The 21,676-nt window shown below is 52.3% G+C and overlaps 2 protein-coding genes across 5 annotated transcripts in view; both read left to right on the forward strand.

Annotated features, from left to right (window-relative positions):
- FLNB (filamin B) overlaps nt 1-10,119 on the forward strand; it is a 141,005-nt gene extending 130,886 nt beyond the window's left edge. For all 4 annotated transcript variants that reach the window (XM_037040770.1, XM_037040771.1, XM_037040772.1 and 1 more), the window contains 4 exons: nt 1,552-1,728; nt 6,258-6,476; nt 7,370-7,573; nt 8,490-10,119. In XM_037040770.1, the coding sequence (XP_036896665.1) occupies nt 1,552-1,728; nt 6,258-6,476; nt 7,370-7,573; nt 8,490-8,677 (788 nt within the window). In that variant the 3' untranslated portion in view covers nt 8,678-10,119. The remainder of the gene's footprint in view (nt 1-1,551; nt 1,729-6,257; nt 6,477-7,369; nt 7,574-8,489) is intronic.
- A 5,529-nt stretch (nt 10,120-15,648) lies between these two features.
- On the forward strand, nt 15,649-19,294 carry LOC118983380 (protein ATP6V1FNB). Its single transcript, XM_037040774.1, has 2 exons — nt 15,649-16,216; nt 18,608-19,294. The coding sequence occupies exons 1-2, from the start codon at nt 15,703-15,705 to the stop codon at nt 18,724-18,726; spliced, it is 633 nt and encodes a 210-aa protein (XP_036896669.1). The 5' UTR covers nt 15,649-15,702; the 3' UTR covers nt 18,727-19,294.
- The last annotated feature ends 2,382 nt before the right edge of the window (nt 19,295-21,676 follow it).

Raw genomic sequence — 21,676 nt, forward strand, 5'->3', positions numbered from 1 at the left:
GTGCTGAAATAACTGAAAGGCAGAGCAGCAGCTGATGCCCCCAGAGTGGTCTGTTTGAGAGAATAACATGAGCCGGTAGCATTAGAAATGGAGAGGGGAACTTGAGGCCAGAGAACTGAAATGCTTGGTGACTAACTGGCCACGGGGAATGCAAATGAACTCAGAAAGTTGTACGTGTCATTTGGAGAAAGATGACACAGTAGCAGAACTAGGGCTGGCCATGGGAGGGCGAGGACTGGTCAAGGCTTTACAAGGGCTTTATAAGGCCTTCTGGGGAGTTTTGAAGTGTTTCCCAGATATCCAAATAAGGATATTTAATAGAATTCTAGAGCCATTGGGATTTAGCCAACAAGTGAAGTTTGGTATCAGACCGCCAGCGTGCTTTCGGTTACAAATTATAGCACACCCAACTGAAGCCAACTCACACAATAAAGGAGTCTGTTAATATACATGACTGGAAGATTCAGGGCCTAAGGTGGGCTTCAGCCACAATTTATACAGAGCCCTAAATGCCTCTGCTCCTTCTTTTGCTTTGTGAACCTCACTCTGAGACTGGCCTTCCTCTTGGTCACAAGATGGCTGCAGCAACCCCAGATTTCCCATCTGCACACAACACCAAGCAAGAGAGACATCCTGTCCTCAAGAATCTTTCTCAGAAGTCTGAGATGCTCCTTTTTCAGAGGTCTCCTACCTTACCAAACACTGAACTGTCTCTGAGTCACTTCCTGTGGCTAGATGCCACGTCCTAATGGCTTGGGGAAAGAGGGCTCTCCCCCCACCCTATTAGGTTGATCCAATCAAGTGTCGTACCTGATGTGGGGGTGGGGTCACCTTCCCTTGAAACACATTGGCTTTAAGGGAGGAGAGGTAGGTACTTAGCTTGGGACGGTTGGGGAAGTGCAGTGTTGAAGGGTGTGGGGCGGGCAGTTGCATGAGAGCGTGCCAGAGGAGAAGAGAAGAGGGTTTGGGTGGAGCTTTGCGGGGCAGAAATCCTGAATGGGTGAATGGTAAGTAGGGAGGGAGAAGAACAGACTCCCCGCATCCCAGGTGAGTGCTTCGAGGAGGAAGGGGTGGTCAGGTGGTGCACACTAGATGGGTATTCTAGGTGTCCATTTCGGTTAGTCTATGATCCTGCCACGTGCTGTGACCCCCACTGGCTGTTCCCTGGGGTCAGTTGCTTGCTTGGAGCTAAACTAAGGATGTTCCAACATTAGCCCCAGCTCGAACCACCTTCTTCCCCTTCAAGTGACCAAGTAGAGAAACTTTGCAAGGAGCGGGTTTTTCATAAAGGACATGTTCTTCTGAGGCAGAGGCACAGAGGATTAAATAGAACCTGAGATTTGGATGCATCTTCCAAAGGGCTGACTGAGGACACACAAATAGGCCCATCTGGTTTTGAAATCCAACCTGCCGGGTGCCGGGCTTCCAGGAGAGCTGTTGTCTAATTAAAGATTTAAAATTGGCCATGTTAGGTTGGCTTCCTTTCTTTTGTCCTCACCTCAGTGGTGTCCTTTGCCCGCTTTTACTTTGTGCTTTTGCTTACTCCCCCAGATAAGTACGCCGTTCGCTTCATCCCCCATGAGAATGGTGTCCACACAATCGATGTCAAGTTCAACGGGAGCCACGTGGTTGGAAGCCCTTTCAAAGTGCGCGTCGGGGAGCCTGGACAAGCGGGGAACCCTGCCCTGGTGTCCGCCTATGGTGCAGGACTTGAGGGGGGCACCACAGGTAACATACTACCCCCGCCTCTCGTCTTTAACTGAGCCAGCCTCAGGGACAGAGCCAGGTGGCAGTCTCCAAGACTTGTCTGTGCTGTTCCCAGGGACACTCGGATGAGGTACACTTTGGAGGCTCTCAGACCTCATTTCCATTTGTTGTTTTGAGCTGTCTTTCTTTGACTTTGCGCTGGAATGCTTACACTACAGTGAAGGAACACTGCACAGCATCATTCATTTTGAGGGTTTCTTCGCCTACACAGAATTCACGATGCATGTAACGGGCCTCCTGGGAGAGCCCTACCTGTCGGGGCCGTTAGTGGCCCCAGACGCCCAGAAACACATTGAATTGGCAACAAGGCCTATCATGGTCTATCTCCTCTTTTTATTCTCTGATCCTAATGGAGGAGGAGAAAAGATAAACAGTTGACAAATTTGGAAGTTTTTGGACTCATTACAGTTTATTTTTAACCTTTGCTACGGATGGGACACACTCACTTGTGGAAAATGTAGGCAGCCAGGAAGTATATAAAGTGACACTCATTCCATCTTCTTGAGGCTCCTCCTTCCCTCCCTCCATCTGGTCCAGGAAGAAATGGCTAACCACTCGGGGAGCCCCTTGGGATTGTCTCTTAGTGTGTTCCTTCTTGGTCGCTTGGTTGCTTAGCTAGTTGCTTCACTAGAAACGTAGATATATACTGTGGGTTTGCTTTTCTTTCACAGAAATAACCTTAAGGCACAGGTTGTTGTACAGCTTGCTATTTGCACTTGACATCTTGAAGAATTTCCCATGTCAGAACTTACAGTTCTGCCCCCTGTAATGGCTGCAGGTCATGCTCAGACCGTGAGCCTAGGGCTGGACATCGGGTGGTGTCCCATGTGCCTTTACGGACAGCACCAGGGTGAGGAGCTTGTCCGCTTACGCTCCTCTGTAGGCAAAGTCCACAGGTATGGGCTCACTGGGACACAGTTTGCATATGGGTATTACTTTGGGCAGCTCCCAGGAAGGCTGCCCAGTCCCAGTTTTGACCTTGAGGCCCTTGTGTGTGTCTCCCCCGATGCAGTGAATGTGACCAGGCAGAACCAACCCTCCTATGGTTGGGGGATGAGTGGCCATGGTTACTTGGGGAGTGAGTGTCCTGAGTGGCTGAGGTGCCCTCCCCAGATGCAGGAATGACTTAACCCACTGATGTGCCATCTGGGATTCCGGGCCTCAGCAAAACCACCCATGGGAGTGTCACGACTGCTTCTGGACTCTCCCAGCCCGTCTGGCTCTTACTGAACTTGGTCCATTTTACAGATGAGGAGTGACACTCAGAAAGGTGGAGTCCCTCCCCAAAGCTTAATGAGCCGGGAGAGGGCAGAACCAGGAATCAGCCCAGGCCCACTGCTTCCTGGCCCACTTTGTGGTGGTGGTGGGGTCACAAACCAGGACCCCTCTCCCACCAGCTGCCCTGGAACGTCTCCCAGGCAGTAGTGTAAACATTTGGCCCCTGGCAAGCCACCCACCATCGAAGCCTAGATGGGGTCCTCCTGGCGCTTGGAGCCACAGCAAGTCTTGGTCCAGGCCCCACAGCAGCCACTGAGGTCTCCTGCAGCTGCCAGCAGCCAACACCCTCCTGCTGGGTCACACCTGCTGTGGCGGGGGCCTCTGTGCTTCCTCTTGGCTGTTCACAGGCCTTCTCGGGAGCTCAGGTTTCAGGCTGTGCTTTGCAAGCACTGGATGCTGCTGAGAGGAGCTGGTCTTGCAGGGAGACTCCCAACCAGGAGGGAGAAGTACAGAGCACGCCTGTTTCAAACCCTGTGTAAATATTGCTCTTGTCAAGGGGAAGGCCTCTTGTTTTTCTAGCCCTCCTGCTCCCAGGCCTTTTCCCAAACATCCATCCCAAGATTACACAGCTGCAGTGTGCATGGAATGAAAAGGTGTCTGTGCTCGGCTGCCGCGGGGCCTGGCATCCTGACCTTCGCAACAAAGCAAACTTCCCTGTGTTTTTATGGGTGGACCTTCTGTATCTCTTGGCTCAAGCTTTAAATGGTCTCTTCTGCAGGTTTGGGAGCAGGGGCGTGTGGAGAATTTGGAGTGGGACTCTCCTGCAGAGGAGTAGAGAGTTGGGGAGTTAGACCAAGGAGTTCGAGACTCTCTGGGAGGGAAGAGCAGTTTTCCTGACAGAATGCTCCAGGAACCCCAACGGCGTGAAGAGCCTCCTTCCTTCCCCACCTACCTTAAAGATGGAGGAGGGCTGCCTTACAGCGCATTCCACCCGTAGGAACTCAGCTGCACGCTCAGGGCGCCCCAAGGTGTTTGGGGTACCAGTGATTCCAGCTGGGGGCAGTGGTGAGGGGGCTCCTGTGTGTGCATTCTTCCCCTGTCCTCTCTCAGGCAAGTGCGTCAGCTCCACGTGGGACAGACCTCGTATTTAAATCCTGCTCTGCCATTCTCTAGCTGTGGGACCTCCTTCCTGTTAAATGGGAACAGTGAGGGAGCCCACCTGGCCGGTTGTTCCCGGTAGCTCTCATCCTCTAATTCCTTATTTCCCTTTTCCCACAGTATCTTCCCTGCCTTTTGAGCCCTCGCAGGAGGAACTGATTTTTCTCAGGAGTGGAGCAGCTTGTTAAAAAGGGCAGGGCTTCCTTCCACAGCAGCCAGGTCTCTCTTCCCTTTAAAAATACCTTTCGCCCCCCTGCTGGTGTGACTCAGTGGCTTGAGCTCTGGCCTGTGAACCAAAGGGTCAGCAGTTTGATTCCTAGTCAGGGCACATGCCTGGGTTGTGGGCCAGGTCCCTCGCAGGGGGCGTGTGAGAGGCAACCATGCGTCGATGTTTCTCTCTCTTTCTCCCTTCCCCTCCCTCTAAAAATAAATAAATAAATCTAAAAATAAAACAAAAATACCTTTCCACATCGTTGTATTGCAGCTACCTCCTGGGAATGCTGTCCAGTGCACTTTGCCACCCGCCCTTCCCACGCAGCCACTGCAGCAGTGGCGGCTGTCCAGGGGCCTCTAGGCTGCAGTTCAGATGCAGGGTTAAAATGGGGCGGGCTTGGGGGAGCTGAGAGGAGAGCCTCAGGAGCTTGCAGAAACAGCTGGGTTGTGTTTGGGAGTTGCATGATAGCAACTCCTTTGTTTTATTGATAACCAGAACAATAATTCTTTCTCTGGTCTAGGAGCTATAATTAAACCAGAATAGTTCCCAGCTGGGGCACATCCAGGGCTCTGGAAGAAGCACAGCCTGCATAGGGCTGCTATGCCAAGGATGCCCCATAGAGGGCACTGTAACAAGCATGTGGCTGGTGTTTAAGCCCACTCCCCAGTGGCCCCCACAAACCAGCTCTACCCGCCTGTGGACTGGAGAGAGCCTAGAGGGAGGGGGCTTTTGCAGGGACTTGGGTCCAGGCAGGAATACTGCCGTGGTCATCGGTTGGCACTCCTGCACAGTTTCCTGCTGGGGTGATACAGATGTTTATGCAGGAGGTCCTCATGGGCCTGCAAGAGGTAGGGTGTCTCGGGGCTGTAGTTAGGGCATCTGAGGCAGCCACACCATCCATCCAGTTGCCGAGAGATGGGCCTGGGCTCCGGAGCCATGCAAACTTGTTCAGATCCCTGATCTACCTGCCACTTTGTAGCTCTGACAGGCGAGTGGCTGCACCTTCCTGAGCCTCAGGGCCCTTTGTTAGCACAGGATCTGTAGCCAGAATGCTGCCAGTGGTGCTCAGTTAGTGGCAGTTGCCACGTTGGTCCTATTGTTGCTGGTGTTATTCACAGCAAAGAGGGGTGAGGGGTGGTGTGACAGATCCTTGTGGCTGCTCTGGTCTCCAGCATGGTGTCTGGGTCAAGGAGCCTGCAGGGGTGTCAGCCTTTTGTCATCTCTGGGCCACAGTGGAAGAAGAAGAGTTGTCGTCGGCCACAGATTAAATACACAAACACTAACAAAAACAAAAAAATTCATAATGTTTTAAGTAAACATGTGATTTTGTGCTTGGCTGCATTCATAGCCATCCAGGGCCTCATGCGGCTTGAGGCCGTGGGTTGGACACCCCTGCTGCATGTACGGGAAGGAAAAGGTGCTCAGATTCCTTGGCTTCTCCAAGTCCACCCAGAGGAGAAAGGAAAGGTCAGAAGGGCCCATGCTTCCCACCCACCCTGGAGGCAGAGCTGGGCCCTGGCAGCTGAAGCTGCCCCAGGCTCACAGTGACCCTCAGGCTTCTTACCCTTGGCCACTGCTCATGCCCGAGGACAGAACTGGATGTCCAGGCAGTTGGTGCTGGTGGGTGAAGTGTCAGCCACACTCCTGCCTGGGCCTTGGAAAGGGACTTCTGCCTGGGCCTTGGAAAGGGACTTACCACCCCCAGGGCCTGAGGTTCTCCGTGCCAAGAGTTCAGAACTAGTGCTGGTGGGTTCCCATGCCGCCAAGGTGATCCCTGTTTGTGGGATCCTGTGTGTACCCCTGTGACTGCTTCAGTGCCCCTGGAGTACTCCCCAAACCCTACTTCCATTATTGGTCCAGAATGTCAACATGGTATTTATTCCCTCTTCCTTTCTCCCAGGTATCCAGTCTGAATTTTTCATCAACACCACCCGAGCAGGGCCAGGGACATTATCCGTCACCATTGAAGGCCCGTCCAAGGTTAAAATGGATTGCCAAGAAACCCCAGAAGGGTACAAAGTCATGTATACCCCCATGGCCCCTGGAAACTACCTGATCGGTGTCAAATATGGTGGGCCCAACCATATTGTGGGCAGTCCTTTCAAGGCCAAGGTGACAGGTAATCAAACACCCTTGAAATGATCCCCCCTCCCCTTCAGACTATCAACAGGGCTGTTTGATGGTAGAAATGGGATGATTGTAGATATGTTGAATCTACTTTGAATCCTGATTGTAAAGAAATGGTAGGACGTGTAGAAGGAGGTGGTATGTGTTTGAAACTTGCAAAATAAGGAAGCAGAACAGGTGGGTAGAAGTTGAGGAAGTGTGTTATTAGATGGTTTCCATCTGGAACAGAAAATATATTTATGTATTTGAAATCTCACGTAGTTGAGATTTTCAGGTCAGGGCCTGAAAAAAAATGCCTTAGTTTCCCTTCACTTTAAAAATAATCACAAGTTTTTACTAAATTTATAAAAATGTGCCTCCTTCAGAACATTGGAGAAAGTACCAAACAGTAAAACTACCTCATAGCCCCCATGAAGGTGGCCACTGTGTCATGGTGAATTCTTCCCATGTGTGTCTCTGTGTTTCGTTCACTGTTGTGTAGGTAGTATAGGTTCATTGCAGAAAACTTATGACATTTGGGCAAGAAAATCATCTCACGTGCAGAGAGAGTCGTTTTTGTCGTGTATGTCCTTCTACACTTTGACACTGCTTGTACCTGGAGTACTTCGTATGAGTGGAAATGTGTGCATGCTAGTGGGTGGCACCGGGCTATGTGGGGGGATTTCCTGGCCTTATCAGTCAAGGGCTGACTCGTCCGCTTGCCCAGAAAGCTGGAACCTAGTTGTGTGGGGTGAGACCCTGAAGGGTTTTAGAAGACATTATAAGTTTGAGACAGGGGAGTGGTAGCTTTTGGATTCTGGGGGTGTGGGGGCACTTGCTTCCTCTGGCTTAGAGACACACTCGGTCCTGCCATTCATGCCCTCCTCCCTCCCTTCCATGTCCTAGGCCAGCGTCTGGTCAGCCCTGGCTTGGCCAATGAGACCTCGTCCATCCTGGTGGAATCAGTGACCAGGTCCTCAACGGAGACCTGCTATAGTGCCATCCCCAAGGCATCCTCGGACGCCAGCAAGGTGACCTCCAAGGGCGCAGGGCTCTCGAAGGCATTCGTGGGCCAGAAGAGCTCCTTCCTGGTGGACTGCAGCAAAGCCGGTAGGCGGCCCTACCCTGCTGGAGGGTGGGGTGAGGGCGGGGCAGCCGAGTGCCCGCCTCCCATGTAACCCAGCCACTTGCACGTAACCGTGTTATTGCCCTGTTTTAAATGACTTTCTTTAGCCTCTTGATTTTTTAAAATAACCTCAAAGTAGATAGGAAAGGTGGCATTATCCTCATTAGAAATGAGCCATCTGAACGAATAACTTTTTCTGCCACTAACTGCTTCAAATTTTCTTGCAATTTGGATTTGGGTATTGGTTTGGGTGTCACTGGTCAGTTGCCTGGGTTCTGGCATCTAGCCCATCTGCCCTGGAAACCCGGGGAGCTTCACCACTCACTTATTCCTTCCTCCTTCCTTTCCTCCCTCCCTCCCTCCCTCCCTCCCTCCCTCCCTCCCTCCCTCCCTTCCTTAATAGCCATATGACCTCTGGAAAGTTACTAAGTCTCTTTCTAAAAGTCGGTTTCCTCTTCTCTAAAATTCAAATGATAATAGTACCTTAGATAAAGTCCTTATGAGAATAGCTGAGATCAGAACAATCAACACCTACGTAGACAGCCCTTATTACAGGTGCCAAGGGCTTCACATAAAATCCTCCTCTAAACCTCACAATGGGCCTGTGAGGTAGGGGCTAGCATCATCCTGCATTTACAGATGGGGAGGCTAAGATGGGGAGGTGTGAAGTTCCATGTCCAGGGTCACCCAGCTTGGAAGTGTCAGGGCGGGGATTTGAACCCACAGTGTCAAGATCTATGAGTGCTGTTCGTAATCACCACTTCTTCCACTTCTCAGGTCCCCAGTGTCACAGATGCTCCACAGGCAGTAACTGTATTATTCCTTTGGCTCCCATATCCCCTCTTCCTCTGCCTTCTGGGATGCGTCCTCAGGGAATAACCTCCTTCCTGTACCTCCTAGGTTCCAACATGCTGCTGATTGGGGTCCATGGGCCCACCACTCCCTGCGAAGAGGTCTCCATGAAGCATGTGGGAAACCAACAATACAATGTCACATATGTCGTCAAGGAGAAGGGGGATTATGTTCTGGCCGTGAAGTGGGGAGAGGAACACATTCCCGGCAGCCCCTTCCACGTCACGGTGCCTTAAAACGGTTCTTGTCGAATCCTGGGAGGAGTTTCTGGTGGTTGCTTTTGTTGCTTATTTGTAACTTGTTTTATACAAAGTCCTCTGGCCTGTTTGTGGGCCTGAAACCTCATCCTGAAAACTTTGCCATTTTAAAGTGCCTTCAGAGAGAAATCCTAGACTTGACTCTTTAGGGTTGGGCTGGGGACTCAAGAAATGCAAGCTCATTCAATGGACTGAGCAGATCTGACCCCTTGTGGCACAGATCGTCCCCTGCAGACAGACCAAGAACACAGGCAAGGCTGGTATTAAAAAGTGAATTGGGCACCAATCTATGAAACCAGACTCGGGGAGAGGCAGGGAAGAAGAGGAGACCCAGTTTGGTTGTCATTTAGAAAAGTAGATGGCTTAAAACCAGCTTTGTCTCTTCCAGTGCCCACGTTAGGTAAGAAAAAAGCCGTTAGGTGGACAGCATTGTTTGAACAACTCGTTACCACCCCGCGCTGCCCTGCGGCCTTTTTACAACACGGAGGCAGTTGGCCTGGCTGGCTTCCTACCGCCTCTGCCCTCAGTTTGCCGATTTCCCTGCCGAGGCAGAATGCGTGGCCATCTTGGCAGCCATGTTTTTGTTCTTGCTCTTAAAGTCTGTTTTAGCCTCTGGGTCTGAGGAAATTCTTCAGTGAAAAGCAGCCCCCCAACTTGCCAAAGATCCCTCTTTTTAACCAACACTAGCCCTTGTGCTTAACACTTGCTCCAGCCACTTATCAGTGCGATGAGCCTGGGAGTGCGAGCCTCGGGGGAAGTCTTCCCGTGCCTGACACTCCACACCCATCCCCACCCCGCTCGGGTCACTTTTTCTGGGAAATAATTATAGATAGGAAGGGACAAAACTCCTGCCGACCTTTGCTCTGAGGGGTGGGAAGGGCAGCAGCTCAGGGGCTCTTTACTGTTCGGCAGAAATAGTAAGAGCTACATAGCTGATGGTGGCTGTGTGTTTGGCTCTCACCACATGTCATCCAGATGGTTTTTGGAAAGCAATGTGCAGGTGTAAGATTCCAAAAATGGGGTATAAGGCATTGCACACACCCTCCTGCAGACCCGCTCTGGAAAAAAGTTGAAGTGTTCAGGGATGCTGGCTGGCTGGCTGTGGGGCCCAGGTGTGTAGTGTGGTCTAGGCAGACACACCCTTCTTCTGATTTGCTGCTCAGTCCTGAGGAAGTGGCACCGTGGTTGAAGGTGCCTCTGTGCGTGGGACAGGGGGCCGAGGTGGGTGACCTTCACCGAGGGTTAGCAGCTAGGGGCCGGTGTTGGCGAAAGCCCAATATTAGAAACTGGAGTGGCCCCAAGCCTCATGTGAAAGGACCACAGGCCTCGGAAACTGGGACATGGAAGCGAAACTGGAATCAAATGCCGACTGTAAATTGTATCTTATAACTTATTAAATAAAATGTTTGCTCCTTAAAAAACTCCCCTTCCTGGATGCTGTCACTTGTGAATAAATGGTTTGAGCCTGACCCACCCTTCAACCCCTGGCCCAAAGGACACCGTTTGGTAACCTGTTCTGATATGACCCCAGCCTCCTCTTGCAGGGGGGAGGTGTAGCTTCTCCCCAAGCCTCAGTGGCAGTTTATCCAGACAGGGCCAGCCTGAGGGTGTGGGCGCTGGGAACGGGGCTTGCCCTGGGTAAGAGTTCCGTATGATGAAACCCACCTGGGTGAAGGTTATGGTTTTAAAAAGAGAGAGAAAGCCTTTTTCCTAATTACATGAGAGTCCCTCATTTTAGGGAATTTATTCATACAAAAAGCTGTGTCACATGTCATCCCGTCACCCTTGATCAGCAAAGAGAGGGTGTTCCCTTTCTTCCTGCTGTGGAGAGCTGCTCGCTGCCTGCATAGGTTCCCCCTAGGCCCTCTCCTCCTCTTCACCCGTACTGCAGTTCTGTGACAGCATTCTACGGGGGCGACAGCACTAACTTGGGCTGCAAGACATGTTCGAGGTCTCAAAGTTTCCATGGGACAGATCCTGGCTCCCACCTGTCTGTCCTCCTGGGAGGGAGCTCCACCCCCCTGGTTATACCTCTGCCAAAGCTGGTGCTCAGAAGGAGGGGAACCCTGGAGCCCCTGATCAGCCCCTGGTAGTTGCCGTAGTGATAGAAGTCCCAGCTGCCCCTCCCCCTGCTCCCCATCCTCCTTTGGGGTTGCAGGGTGGAAGAAAAGGCAGGGAAAATACTTTTTTTTTTTGGAAAGGCTTTTCCAAAAAAAAAAAAAAGGGCAAGGGTGCTGCTCTGTGTTTCTTCCTGAAACCCCTTTGTTGGTCAGGGTGGCGATTTGTTTACCTCTGAGGGAGGAGGGGTGTTGGAGGCGAGGGGGTACCCCCTGCCCTCTGGAAGGAGCAAGCACCCTTATCTGTGGACCTGGACTCCTGACAAGGTCTGTGGCCATGGAGGAGTGCAGGCCTTGCCCAGGGCATCTGGACAGGCCACAGCAGGCCGGCTTTGTCCCCAGAGGAGCACAGGGCTGCAGCCATTGGTTTCTCTACCTTGTTGAAGCCTGGCTGGTTTCTGCAGAGGCAACATTTGACAGTTAACAGAGTGGACTTTGGTATCCGGTATCTTAGGGCCTAAACATTGGCTCAGCCACTCACTGGCTTTGTGGTCTCCTGGAGGTTGCTTAGCCTCTCAGTGTGGCACCCTCAGAGTGGTGGCCAGGATCATGTGGAATCCCACTGGGAGCTATGCATCTCAGCCACTGCCTGCTGCTTGTTAGCACCTGGGCCTGCGCCTGGAGGTCCCCTGCCAGTTCAAAGACATCTCTGGGTGAAATCGGTGCACCTCTACTGGTCAGCAGCCAGAGCCACGGGGCAGCTCTTATCTGCCCCTGGACTGGCTGCTATGGGAACCGGCTATTGTTTGTACAAACACCTTGAAAACGGAAACTTAACCCTGAATGGCCAGGTTCCAGACTCTCTCCGACTCTGGTTGACTTTGCCCTTTCCGGCCAGGAGCTGACTGGACTGTCACTCTCCAGTGGCCGAAGGAGGTTAGGCAGACGCCAGCTGCCAGCTGCCCTGCAGAGAGCCTCAACTGGGGAGGCCCTGCTCCCGTCAAGCCTCTTCCTCATCGAATTTCTGTCTGAAACCCAGGGAAGCACTCCTCAGCAGTGCTTCGGAGGAGGAAACGTCTAATCAACGTGTCTCTGTTTCCAATGCACTTGTAAACACTTGGGCCCTTGACCACATGTCTGGTCTTAGGACTTCAAAGGAGTCTCGAAAGCCACATTTTGATGAGTTTGGTGTAAAATGAATCGGGCACATAGGGATTTAATTTCCCTTGAAAATTGCACAGCCTGAAAAATTAGTGGGATAAAGGTTAGTGGTAAAATGAGTGCTCGATTCCTGTCAACCACCCAAGTCTGTATTTGAAAATGGGGAACAAGATGGTTAATTTAAGTGCACTCTGGCCTTCATGCTGGGCCAGATGGAAGCAGAGAGTCTGGGAAAGGAGTGGAGTCTGTCCAAGCTTGGAGGGGAAGGGGCTTTGTAGTCAGAGGAGTCCACTAATGAAATCTGTCCCCAGAACACATCTTGTTTAGCTCATTTCTTTCCTCCTCACAATAGCAAGTTGCAACTGGAAAAGGGAGTGAAAATGTCACATCGCTCAAGGCAAGCCTGAATTTTATTTTTCCCCCTCTGGCTTTGTCCTAAGGATGCTGCCCAAACACATGGTGGGAGGAATCTTTTTAAACAAAGAGATCCTTTTTGCTTTGTGATAAGGCTTTTGTCTGGGCCCCTGAACCCACAGGAGACCAGCTCATGTGTAAGGAATTTAGGGTGGCCCCCCTACCCCTTCTCTCTTCCTCTAGAACTCTAGCAGTCAGGCAGGAGGCAGGGAATTTACAGGCCTGACTTGTGACTCACATCAAATTTTGGACTTGCTTATCTCCCCAGGACAAAGCTCAAAGATGAAAGAACCTGTGAGCCTTGTATTGCCCACATTACTCCCTTGGCCTTGACCACCGCCTTCCCAAGGCACCAGGGTGCCTCTCCGTGTTGGCGTGGACATTTCAGGGCAAAGCCGATGCTGAAACCTGGCAGGTGATCCCAGAGAAGACCTTGGCAGAGGCATCAAGCCCTGGAAATGTCAGCTTCATTCCCAGCACAAGCAGCAGCAGAATAGCCCATTGTGTGGGAAACACACAGAAAGCAGTGGGTCGGATGCTGCAGATTCAGGTCTGGATCCCAGGCCCAGCTCCGCCACCAGCTGGAACCCCTCAGACAATTACCTTCTGTGGGCCTCAGTGCCCTCATCCATAAAATGGAAAAATAATGGGAAACTTACAGTCTAAGATGAACCTGTAGAAAGTTCCTACAACACAACCAACCTCCAGCTGGCTGGGTAAACCGTTCCCCATCCAGAGCTGCTGGGGGAGGGGCTGTCTGAGTGTCGGGGAGACAGCTCTCCAACACAGAGTGGAAGGGGTATCTCAGTGTGGGGGGAGGGCTCTAGGGAAGCCATTTAGAATGGTGGTTGTAAGCATGGGTCAGTGGGTTAAGATCTTGGCCCTGCCACAGCCTCCAGAAGACCATCTCCCCTCACAGAGAACAATGCTTCGGTTCTCTCTCCAGTGAATTGGGGTAATGGGACCTACTCCATAGAGGATTAACCAACAGATGCATGTGAAGAACACATCACAATGTCCCGCACGTGGTCAGAGTGCACGAAATCCCTACTATAGGTGTAAGATGCCTAGGATGAGTCTCTTCACCGAGAGCCTAAATTGGGAATGGGGCCAAAAGCTAAACACTTCGCGCAGGGATCTGACACAGGGTGGACCCTGGGAATCTGAAGAAGGCTCTCTTTGGGGGCACCTCTCTGCACCCTACCACACTCCCTCCCTTGGGGAGCCTGTCCACCTTGCTGTGGCTCCGCCTGTTGGTCTGCTGGGAGGGAGGACTGCCGCCCAGCTGTCATTGCCATGGTGACCGCCAGGGGTCGCTTTGGATACTCAAACTGGGGCACCGAGGGCAGCTCCTTGGGGCGGAAGGCACAGGGTCTCTGAAGCCCTAAGGAAGGGAACGCTCACCTTTACCTTCTTGCACTTGGCACCCTGGTTGACTTACCACCCTGGGGGTAGGGGCGGTCTGGGTCAGGGAGGCTTTCTGGAGTTGTGAGGTCAGGCCCCGCCCCAGGGTCCTACCATCCCTCAGCCCAGCCATTACAGACTTTCTTCCCTCCATCCTTCCGGACCCACCCAGTTGCAACAGAGCTGATGAGTAGTACGCTCCTCATCGTGAGCCTTCTCCTGAGCACTCACTGTATGCCAGGCAGTACCCTCGGAGGTACACTGGAGAGACGGATATGGCATTGGGCAAAGGCAAGCTCCCCAAGGGCGAGATATTCTGTGGGTTCTGTTCACTTGCAGCTCCGGGCACATAAGGCCCTCAATATGGAAAGAATGGTGCTTGCAGCCAGCTTTTAAAATCTGGAACAAAAAGGCGTTTGCACAATTAATCAGTAACCACTGTGAGTGCTCCAAAGGAAATGTACAGACCTAGGTTGTCCCACTTAGTCAGCTGGCTCTTAATCTTCCCAAACTTCTCAACTTCCTCATAGCCCTCATTTGATAGCTGGGAAGACGGAGGCACAGAGGATGGTCTATGTGCCTTCTTGCCTTTCAGACTTGGGGCCTCACTCTATAACAGTCCTGCCCCACTCTGCCTGGCCCATCGTGTTTATAGTTCAGGTCTCACCTAAGAGGACCTCCTCTAGGAAGCCTTCCCTGACCACCCCTATTCCCTTCCTCCCCTTCTACCCACCCAGTCATGAGTCTGTCTGTGAAACCTGGAGGGCAGGAAGCATGTGGACTCTGTCCCTCCTCGTCTACCGTTAGTACCTGGCCCTGGGCCTGGCATAGGGTCAAAGCAAATGAATGTTTGTTGAGTGAATAAATGAGGACACACCCAGCAGAGAGTGAAAAGGTGAATGGCTGCAGAGCATTGTGGCTAACCTGTTTCTCACTGGTATTTAACCCTGCAGGGCCCTGGTCAGCGAGGCAGGGGGAGCTGCTGGAGACCGCTGGGTCCTGCTCTGTCCCACCCTGCCTCTCTCATGGTGCTTGTCACACCCCATGGTAGAGTTTTGTGTTTGTAATACAGAACATGCATTTTTGAGTCAGTGCCAGTGTGACCATTTGACGTTCCTGAGCTCAGTTTCCTCATCTGGTAAGAAGTCTGTTAGTAAGTCACTGTGAGGATTAAGTGAAATCCCTCAGTAAAATCCCAGCTTAGGGCCTTGCACGAGGCACCAGCACACACCGGCTGTGTGCCCTGGAGCAGGCACATCATTTTCCTAAGCTTCCATTTCCTCAACGAAAAAGGAGACTGTGAGAGGCCCCATGTTCAAAGGAGGTGATTTAAGGTATGTGGAGTGCAGACACTAGTGGGTACCAAGCAGGTGCTTGTTAAACAACCACTGACACGCATGGAGGTCTTCCTCCATGCCAGGCACTGCCCCGAATTGTGACACACTGGCCCAACGTCATTCTCTCAATACTAAGGGTACTCCCCATGACCATCCTGTTGTGCCAATGAGGCCATGCAGGTGTGGACTGGCAGAGCTGTGTCTAAGGAGATGGTGTCCAAAATTGCCATGGCAACCCACCCCCCAGTCATGTGTCCAGAGCTTCTTGAGGGAGAAGACTAGGCCTTTCTTTGGACTCCCTTGGGTGGCTGGTGCATACATAGTAGGTGCACCCTCCGGGTATGAGGCCTGGGCCCTGAGTCTCCGGGGCGGAACAAGGCCTCCTGCCAGCACCCTATGGGTTGTAGTGGCTGTAGTGGCTCTGCTCCTTTTTCTGCCTGGGCTCTCCTACAGCCTACTAATGGCCCCAAGTCCTCAGTGTCTCTGGCCACTCCTCTCCAGCAGGGCCTTGGCAACCCAGCCCTCATTGGCTACACGTATCCTTGGAGACAAGACACCAGCAGTATAAACACAGGCCTGAGAACTGTGGGTAAAATGTTTCCAACCTCCTCCAAGCCTTCCCTTTCCTGCCATGAAGGATCTGTTCACTTCTCAGAGCCAAGCCTGCTGGCAGGAGCGCGTCTGGAAGGAGGCTGCTGCTCGAGTCTCCTGGAAGATTAACTATGGCCACCAGTATGTCAAGGAGGGGGCCCTGCCCCGGAAGCGGCTCCGGCGGGCCCCCTTCAGCTCAGCCCTGGCAGTGGGGTCCTTGCCTGCCACCAGCTCTCCTGACAACAAGGACCAGACTGCCAGAGACCAGGGAGGTCCAGGATCAGCTCTCCAGGAAAGTAGGTGTCCAGGGCCCCTGGACCAGGGGAGACGGAGGCTGGGAGGCCCAAAGAGCAGCTCAGAGTCAGCAGGCCAGACCAAACCAAAGGACTTAGGAATGAGGCAGGTGCCCCCAAGCACCCTGCAGCTGCTCTTCCAAGGCATCTCCCACGACGGCCAGGGCCGGGCCTTGTACCTCCGGGAGCGACATCGGCAGAAGCCAGAGGAGAAGTTTCAGTACCCGGTCTTGTCATCCTGGGAGTACGGCTGGCACGTGGGTAAGGGCCACCGCCATCTTGCTATTCCAAACCTCTGCAGGCAGCCCCCCACCCCCATGCCTTGTGCTTCATCGCCCCTCACTTATCAGCACATCCCCCGACTTACTGCCCTCTGAGCAGGCCAGCTCTGGCACACTTCCAGGCCTTTGCACATTCTGTTGTCTCTTCCCAGAACCTGCCTCCTGCCCTCCCTCTGCTGCCTTTCACATCACATGTCACCACTTCCAGGAAGTCTTCCAAGAGTCCTCCAGGCAGATTCGAGTCCCTCTGTGCTGCTGCCACTTTTTGAGTCTGCAAGAGCCCTAGGCCCATTGTGCCACCGTCCCTTGAGTATCCATCTGGTCTGGTGAGCCCAGGGCTTCTTAGTGAACTTTAGTGAACTTGATGTCCTAGTAGCTTCCAGCCTGGAGCGGCCTCTTTTTGGATGTGCTGGTACTATGGAATGAAAGAACAAATGAATGAATGTGGACAAGGGAATGAAGCCCCCATTTGGAATCAAAGTGTGAGTTCAAACTGGCTACACCACTTCCAAATTGCGTGAGCTCAACAAGAACCTTAACTTCTCTAGGTCTCAGTTTCCACATCCGATAAATGGGAATGAGTTAGTATCTGCCTTCCTATGTCAGGGTTTTGGGGAAATCGGGTAGGAAGTCACCCTGAGGAGGAATTATCCTTACAAAGCCCCATGGGTAGGACAGAGGGTGATTTGGAGTCGCTGAGTCCCAGCTCTGCCCCAGATGAGTTCCTGAGTGAACAGGCCCAGGAGAGTGTGACTCAGTTCAAAGTTAGGAGGCCCAGGTCTGAATTCTGGTTGGTTCATTCATTCTTTCAACAAATTTATTGAGCACCTGATATGAGTCAGGCACTTTGGCCCTGGGGTATACCACAGAGAACAAGACAGACACAGCTGCTCACAGCTGGTGGACAACAACAGATGGGTGGCGTCCTGTTGGTGCTGCAGAGCAGTGCTTTGTCCGTCTCCACTGTGTATGGGAGCCACCTGCGAATCTTGTTAAAATGCAGATTCCCGTGCGGCAGGTGAGTTTAGGACGAAGCGAGATCTGCATCTCTAACAAGCTCTCCAAGGGCACGGATGCCGCTGGTCCGTGGACTCTTGAGCATCAAGTCTATAAAAAGGAAACTGGGAGAAAGAGAGGGAGCCTGAGGGGCTGCCCCGGGAGACAGGGCAGTCAGGGGGGGGGGGATGTCGATCAGGGTCCTGAGTGTATCTACTCCATCGGCTTCTTCTGAGAGGGGCCTGATACCCTGTGATCACAGACAGAGCCTCAGTTTGGGCATCGCTCGGGTCTCCTCTGTTCCTCCCTCCTGCCTGGCCTGCAGCCCATGCCCACTACCAGGCCAGGCCCACCAGATCGAGCAAATTAAAATACAGAATGCCCAGTTACCTTTGAGTTTCAGGTAAACAATTTTTTTAAGCATATGTATGTCCCAAATAGTACACTGAAAAATTATCTATTCTTTATCTGAAATTCAAATGTCTCTGGGCATCCGGGGAAGCTGATTCTGGATGTCCCCCAGGTACTAGGGTGGTGGTGCCTTCAGGGCAAAGACTGTTTTCCTCCGTGGTGGTTCTGCTTAAGCCCACAGTTACTCTGAAACATCCTGCAAGCATCTGGCCTCAGGCCCCTAACCCAGCCAGTTCAGGGGCCAGGCCAGTGGTCTTTTGTTGACCACTTCTCCAACCTCCCCGGCATAGCTACAGACAGGAGTTGTGTTTTCCCCGAGGAAGCAATGAGCTACAGGGAAGAGGGGTTGAAGGCATTGTCTGGGCCCCAGTGGGCTCCGCCCCAAATGCCCCTTTCCACAGAGAAAGCACCAGTCTGTGCCTGGAACATAGTAAGTGCTCAACAAATGGTGATTGGCATTATTATTACCGTTTCCAACAGGCAGGATTTGCAGCCCACGGGCACTGGGGCGGGGGGGGGGTAGGTCAGCCTTGGGTAGGACCCTGGAGGTGGTCACCATGGAGCACTGGGATGGGTGGGGTGTCACCAGACTCGGGGAGCAATGTGGTGAGAGGTAAGTGACCTTGAGGAAGGGATGGGGTTAAAGTCATTAACAAGTGGAATGGTCTGTGTGCCACCCGTCAGGGCACATTTTGGCCCTTGAGCCAAAGCAGAGTGTCGAGGTTTCCATGCTACGCCAGGCACACCCCTTAGTTATCGGACCCTAGGGAATAATGGAGGTACTGCAGTAGAGGTCAAGGGGCAAAGAGGACAGGGGCCCTTTCTAACTGTACAGAGGATTTCACTGTTTTAACGGTAGCAGCTGCAGCACCCTGAGCCTGATGACCCTCAGCCCTTTGGGTTGGGGGAGGGCAGGCGGGAGGCATGGTGGCCCCTGCTGACCCAGGCCTTTGCTCTGTTCCAGGGGATGCCATGAAGGACACCAGGTCTTCAGTGTACGCCAGGTCCAAGCCCATCACACAAACCTTTTACATTAAAAATGGTGTCTTCCACCTTCCACGGCAAACAGACCAGCTAATGTGAACTCCCAAGAGATTGAGACGGGGCTCCTTGCTTTTCCCTCAGTCCATCTGGATCCTGGAGCAGAGTGGTGCTGCCGGTGCCACCTCCCCGATGTGTGTGGCCCCGCCTCTGCTGAGCACAGACTGTCGGGTGTGAATGCTGCCCCGGGGCCTCAGAGAGGCCCACCTGCTGCCCCTCGAGGGCCCTCAGTGACCTTGCTCTTCACAGAGCGTCTGCTGCCACCTGCCGGCATCCGCAGCCTGCGCTATTCTCCGGGGCGGCTGGGGGTGGAGGGGCGGAGGAGTGGAAGCTACAAGCGCTCCAGCTGCAGACCTGGGGCAGGGAGGGCTCACTCTGTCGTTAAGGGGTTAAGAGGATGGGAACTATGTCCTTGTCCTCCCTCTCTCCACACCCCGCTGAAGGGACCCATGGCAGAAGTGCCTGGTCCCAGTGTATCCCAGTTTCCATGTTTACTCACTGCTTCTCTCATCCCCAGACCCTGGATGGCTAAGGCTTGCCTCACTGCTATAACAAACAGCCCCTAAATTCCAGTTGCTTAAACCAATAAAAATGTATTTCTTAAAGCACAGTGCACTCTGATTTCATGGGTCACCTGCCACATACGGATCTGGGGATCCAGACTTCTGCCCCCTGATGGCCATGCCATCTCCTAGGACCTCAGATTTCTACTCTGAGTCCCTTACATCCAACTGGGAGACCGGGGAAGAGAGACAAAAAGCCTGGAAAGGTCGTGCCCACTCTTAATCACCTTGGAATGGAGCTGACAAAAGTCACTTCCCAGCACAGTCTGTTGGTCACATGACTTCTAGGTGTGAGAAAGCTGAGAGTGCAGTGCAAGCCGGTGCCCAGGAAGAGGAGGAGAAAGGGTTCCTGATGCCAGCCTAGTTCTGCCGCTGGGCCTGAGGTGTCCTGTGGCTGATCTGGGGTGGGCCTGGGCTCAGCCACCACCCTAAACTCAGAAATCCCCTCCTGTCTTAGTTTGCCGGGGCTGCCATAACAAAGTCTAAAAGCCAAGCTCTCTCTGAAACCTGCACGGCATCCTTTCTCTCCTCCCCGTGGTTTCTATGGAATGCAGACGGCCCGTGGCCTTGCTTGGCCGGCAGCTGTCTAACTCGGCCCTGCCTTTGTCATCACATGGCGTTGTGCCTGTGTGTCAGTTGTCACATGGCCACCAGTCCTATTGGAGTAGGAGCTGGATTTACTCTAGGTACCTCACCTTACCTAATTACATCTGTTAGGATCCTATTTCCAAATCAGGTCACATTCTGGAAGTTAGGACTTCAACATAGGTCTTTTGAGGGGGGACGTAATTCACCCTATACTATCTCTGTCTGATAGCGAAATCTAGGTCACTGGGGCCATCGTGACAGACCTTCCTCCTTTCCTTGGGGTGGAGTCTCTCCCAGCATCCCCAGCCATGTCCAGTATTGGTGCACAGAACATCTCATTGCTTCCAGGCCTTGGGCATGTAGGGAGCCCAGAGAGTCATCCTGCACACAGCTTTTTGTGAAGCTGAAATGCGTGTGGGCACACCTGGCTTAACCAGGGCACGGTGGCGCCCCTCCACCCCACCCACTGAAAAGCCTCCCCCAGGGCTGGCCAGAGGAAGAACTGGGCAAACTAACTGCTCTTGTGAGAGTCACCTCCAGAGGAATTTTCCGGAGGTCTCTCCCGGTCCACCTTTTAGCTCGAAATGTCACAGAAGAGCTAGGCCGCTGCAAATGGACTGCCTTGCCTGGGTTTGCCTTATCGACTTTGGGAAAGTTATTGAGTGGGAAAGAGTGTGAACAGGGCCAACGTGTGCATCGGGCTCTGCTGGAATTCTCACTGCTGCCGTGCACACCAGAGGTGCTTGACACATACTGGTACCGGCCAAATTTAATTGAACATCGCATAGCCCTTTGGGTTACTCTGGGGCCATTTGACTGAATGCAACACACCTGGTGCAGCAGCTCCAGTGGGCCAGGCCGGGCCGGGCCTCTGGGGCATAAAGGGGAGAGATGGTGGAGCTCACAGCCGGGAGCGAGAAGGGCTTGGGCGGGGAGAGTGGGCACCTCTGGAGCACAGAGGGCACCGAAACAAGTGTGGGAGACTTCCTGGGGGAGGTCACCATTACTTCTGTCATTTAATGAAACAATGCTCAGACAATGTCTAGCAAGCGTGGCTCTACATTTGTGAATTATATATTAATTGTTATTATGATACTCTCTATGGGCAAGTCTGCAAGCTGCTTTGAAGAGGACAGGCTACCACCAGGGCAGCCCTTCTCCGTTGGGATTTTGTACGTGAACTAAGCCTACTGAAAATGATTTGGGTGACAATTTTCTCAGTTCTCCCAAAGACGGTGCAACATAGCTAGCATTGGTCTGGAGGCGGGGGAGAGGGCTTGATTTGTGACAAGCAGTAGGTGTCCCTGGACGCTAGGGGTTAATTCTTCTGGGGAATTTATTTATTTAAGTATTCATTTATTAACTGCATAACTACTCATTATGTACTTAGCGAGCACCTGTAAGATAATTGCAATGTGCAGGCCTTTTCCCGAGCCTACACTGCCCAATTCAGTGGTCGTGAGCCTCGTGTATCCACTGAGCATTTCAAATGTCTCATCCAAATTAAGAATAAAAGGCACACTGGATTTTAGAGGTTTTATATAATAAAAATTAAAAATATCTTATTAATAATTTTTATACTGAATTACATGTTAAAATGACCAAATTGGTGTGTATTGAGTTAAATCAAAGACTGACAAACTTCCTCTGTAAAGGGCTAGATAGTAAATATTTTCACCTTTGTGGGCCATGTGGTCTGAACTACAGAACTAGTCAGCTCTGTCTGCTGCTATAGTGGAAAAGCAGTGTGGACAGGACATAAACATATGAGCATGGTTGTGATCTAATAAAACTTTATTTTAAAAAAACAGGTGGTGGGCTAGGTTTAACCTACGGGCCAT

Source organism: Sturnira hondurensis, unplaced genomic scaffold, assembly GCF_014824575.4.
Source record: "Sturnira hondurensis isolate 20B ecotype Veracruz unplaced genomic scaffold, ASM1482457v3 Scaffold0002840, whole genome shotgun sequence".
Lineage (NCBI taxonomy): Eukaryota > Metazoa > Chordata > Mammalia > Chiroptera > Phyllostomidae > Sturnira > Sturnira hondurensis.

Excerpts from the sequence above, each read along its gene's own strand:
- LOC118983380 (XM_037040774.1), top strand. The coding sequence starts at position 15,703 with ATGAAGGATCTGTTCACTTCTCAGAGCCAAGCCTGCTGGCAGGAGCGC. Across the intron at positions 16,217-18,607 it reads GGAGTACGGCTGGCACGTGG|GGGATGCCATGAAGGACACC; the intron begins GTAAGGGCCACC and ends GCTCTGTTCCAG.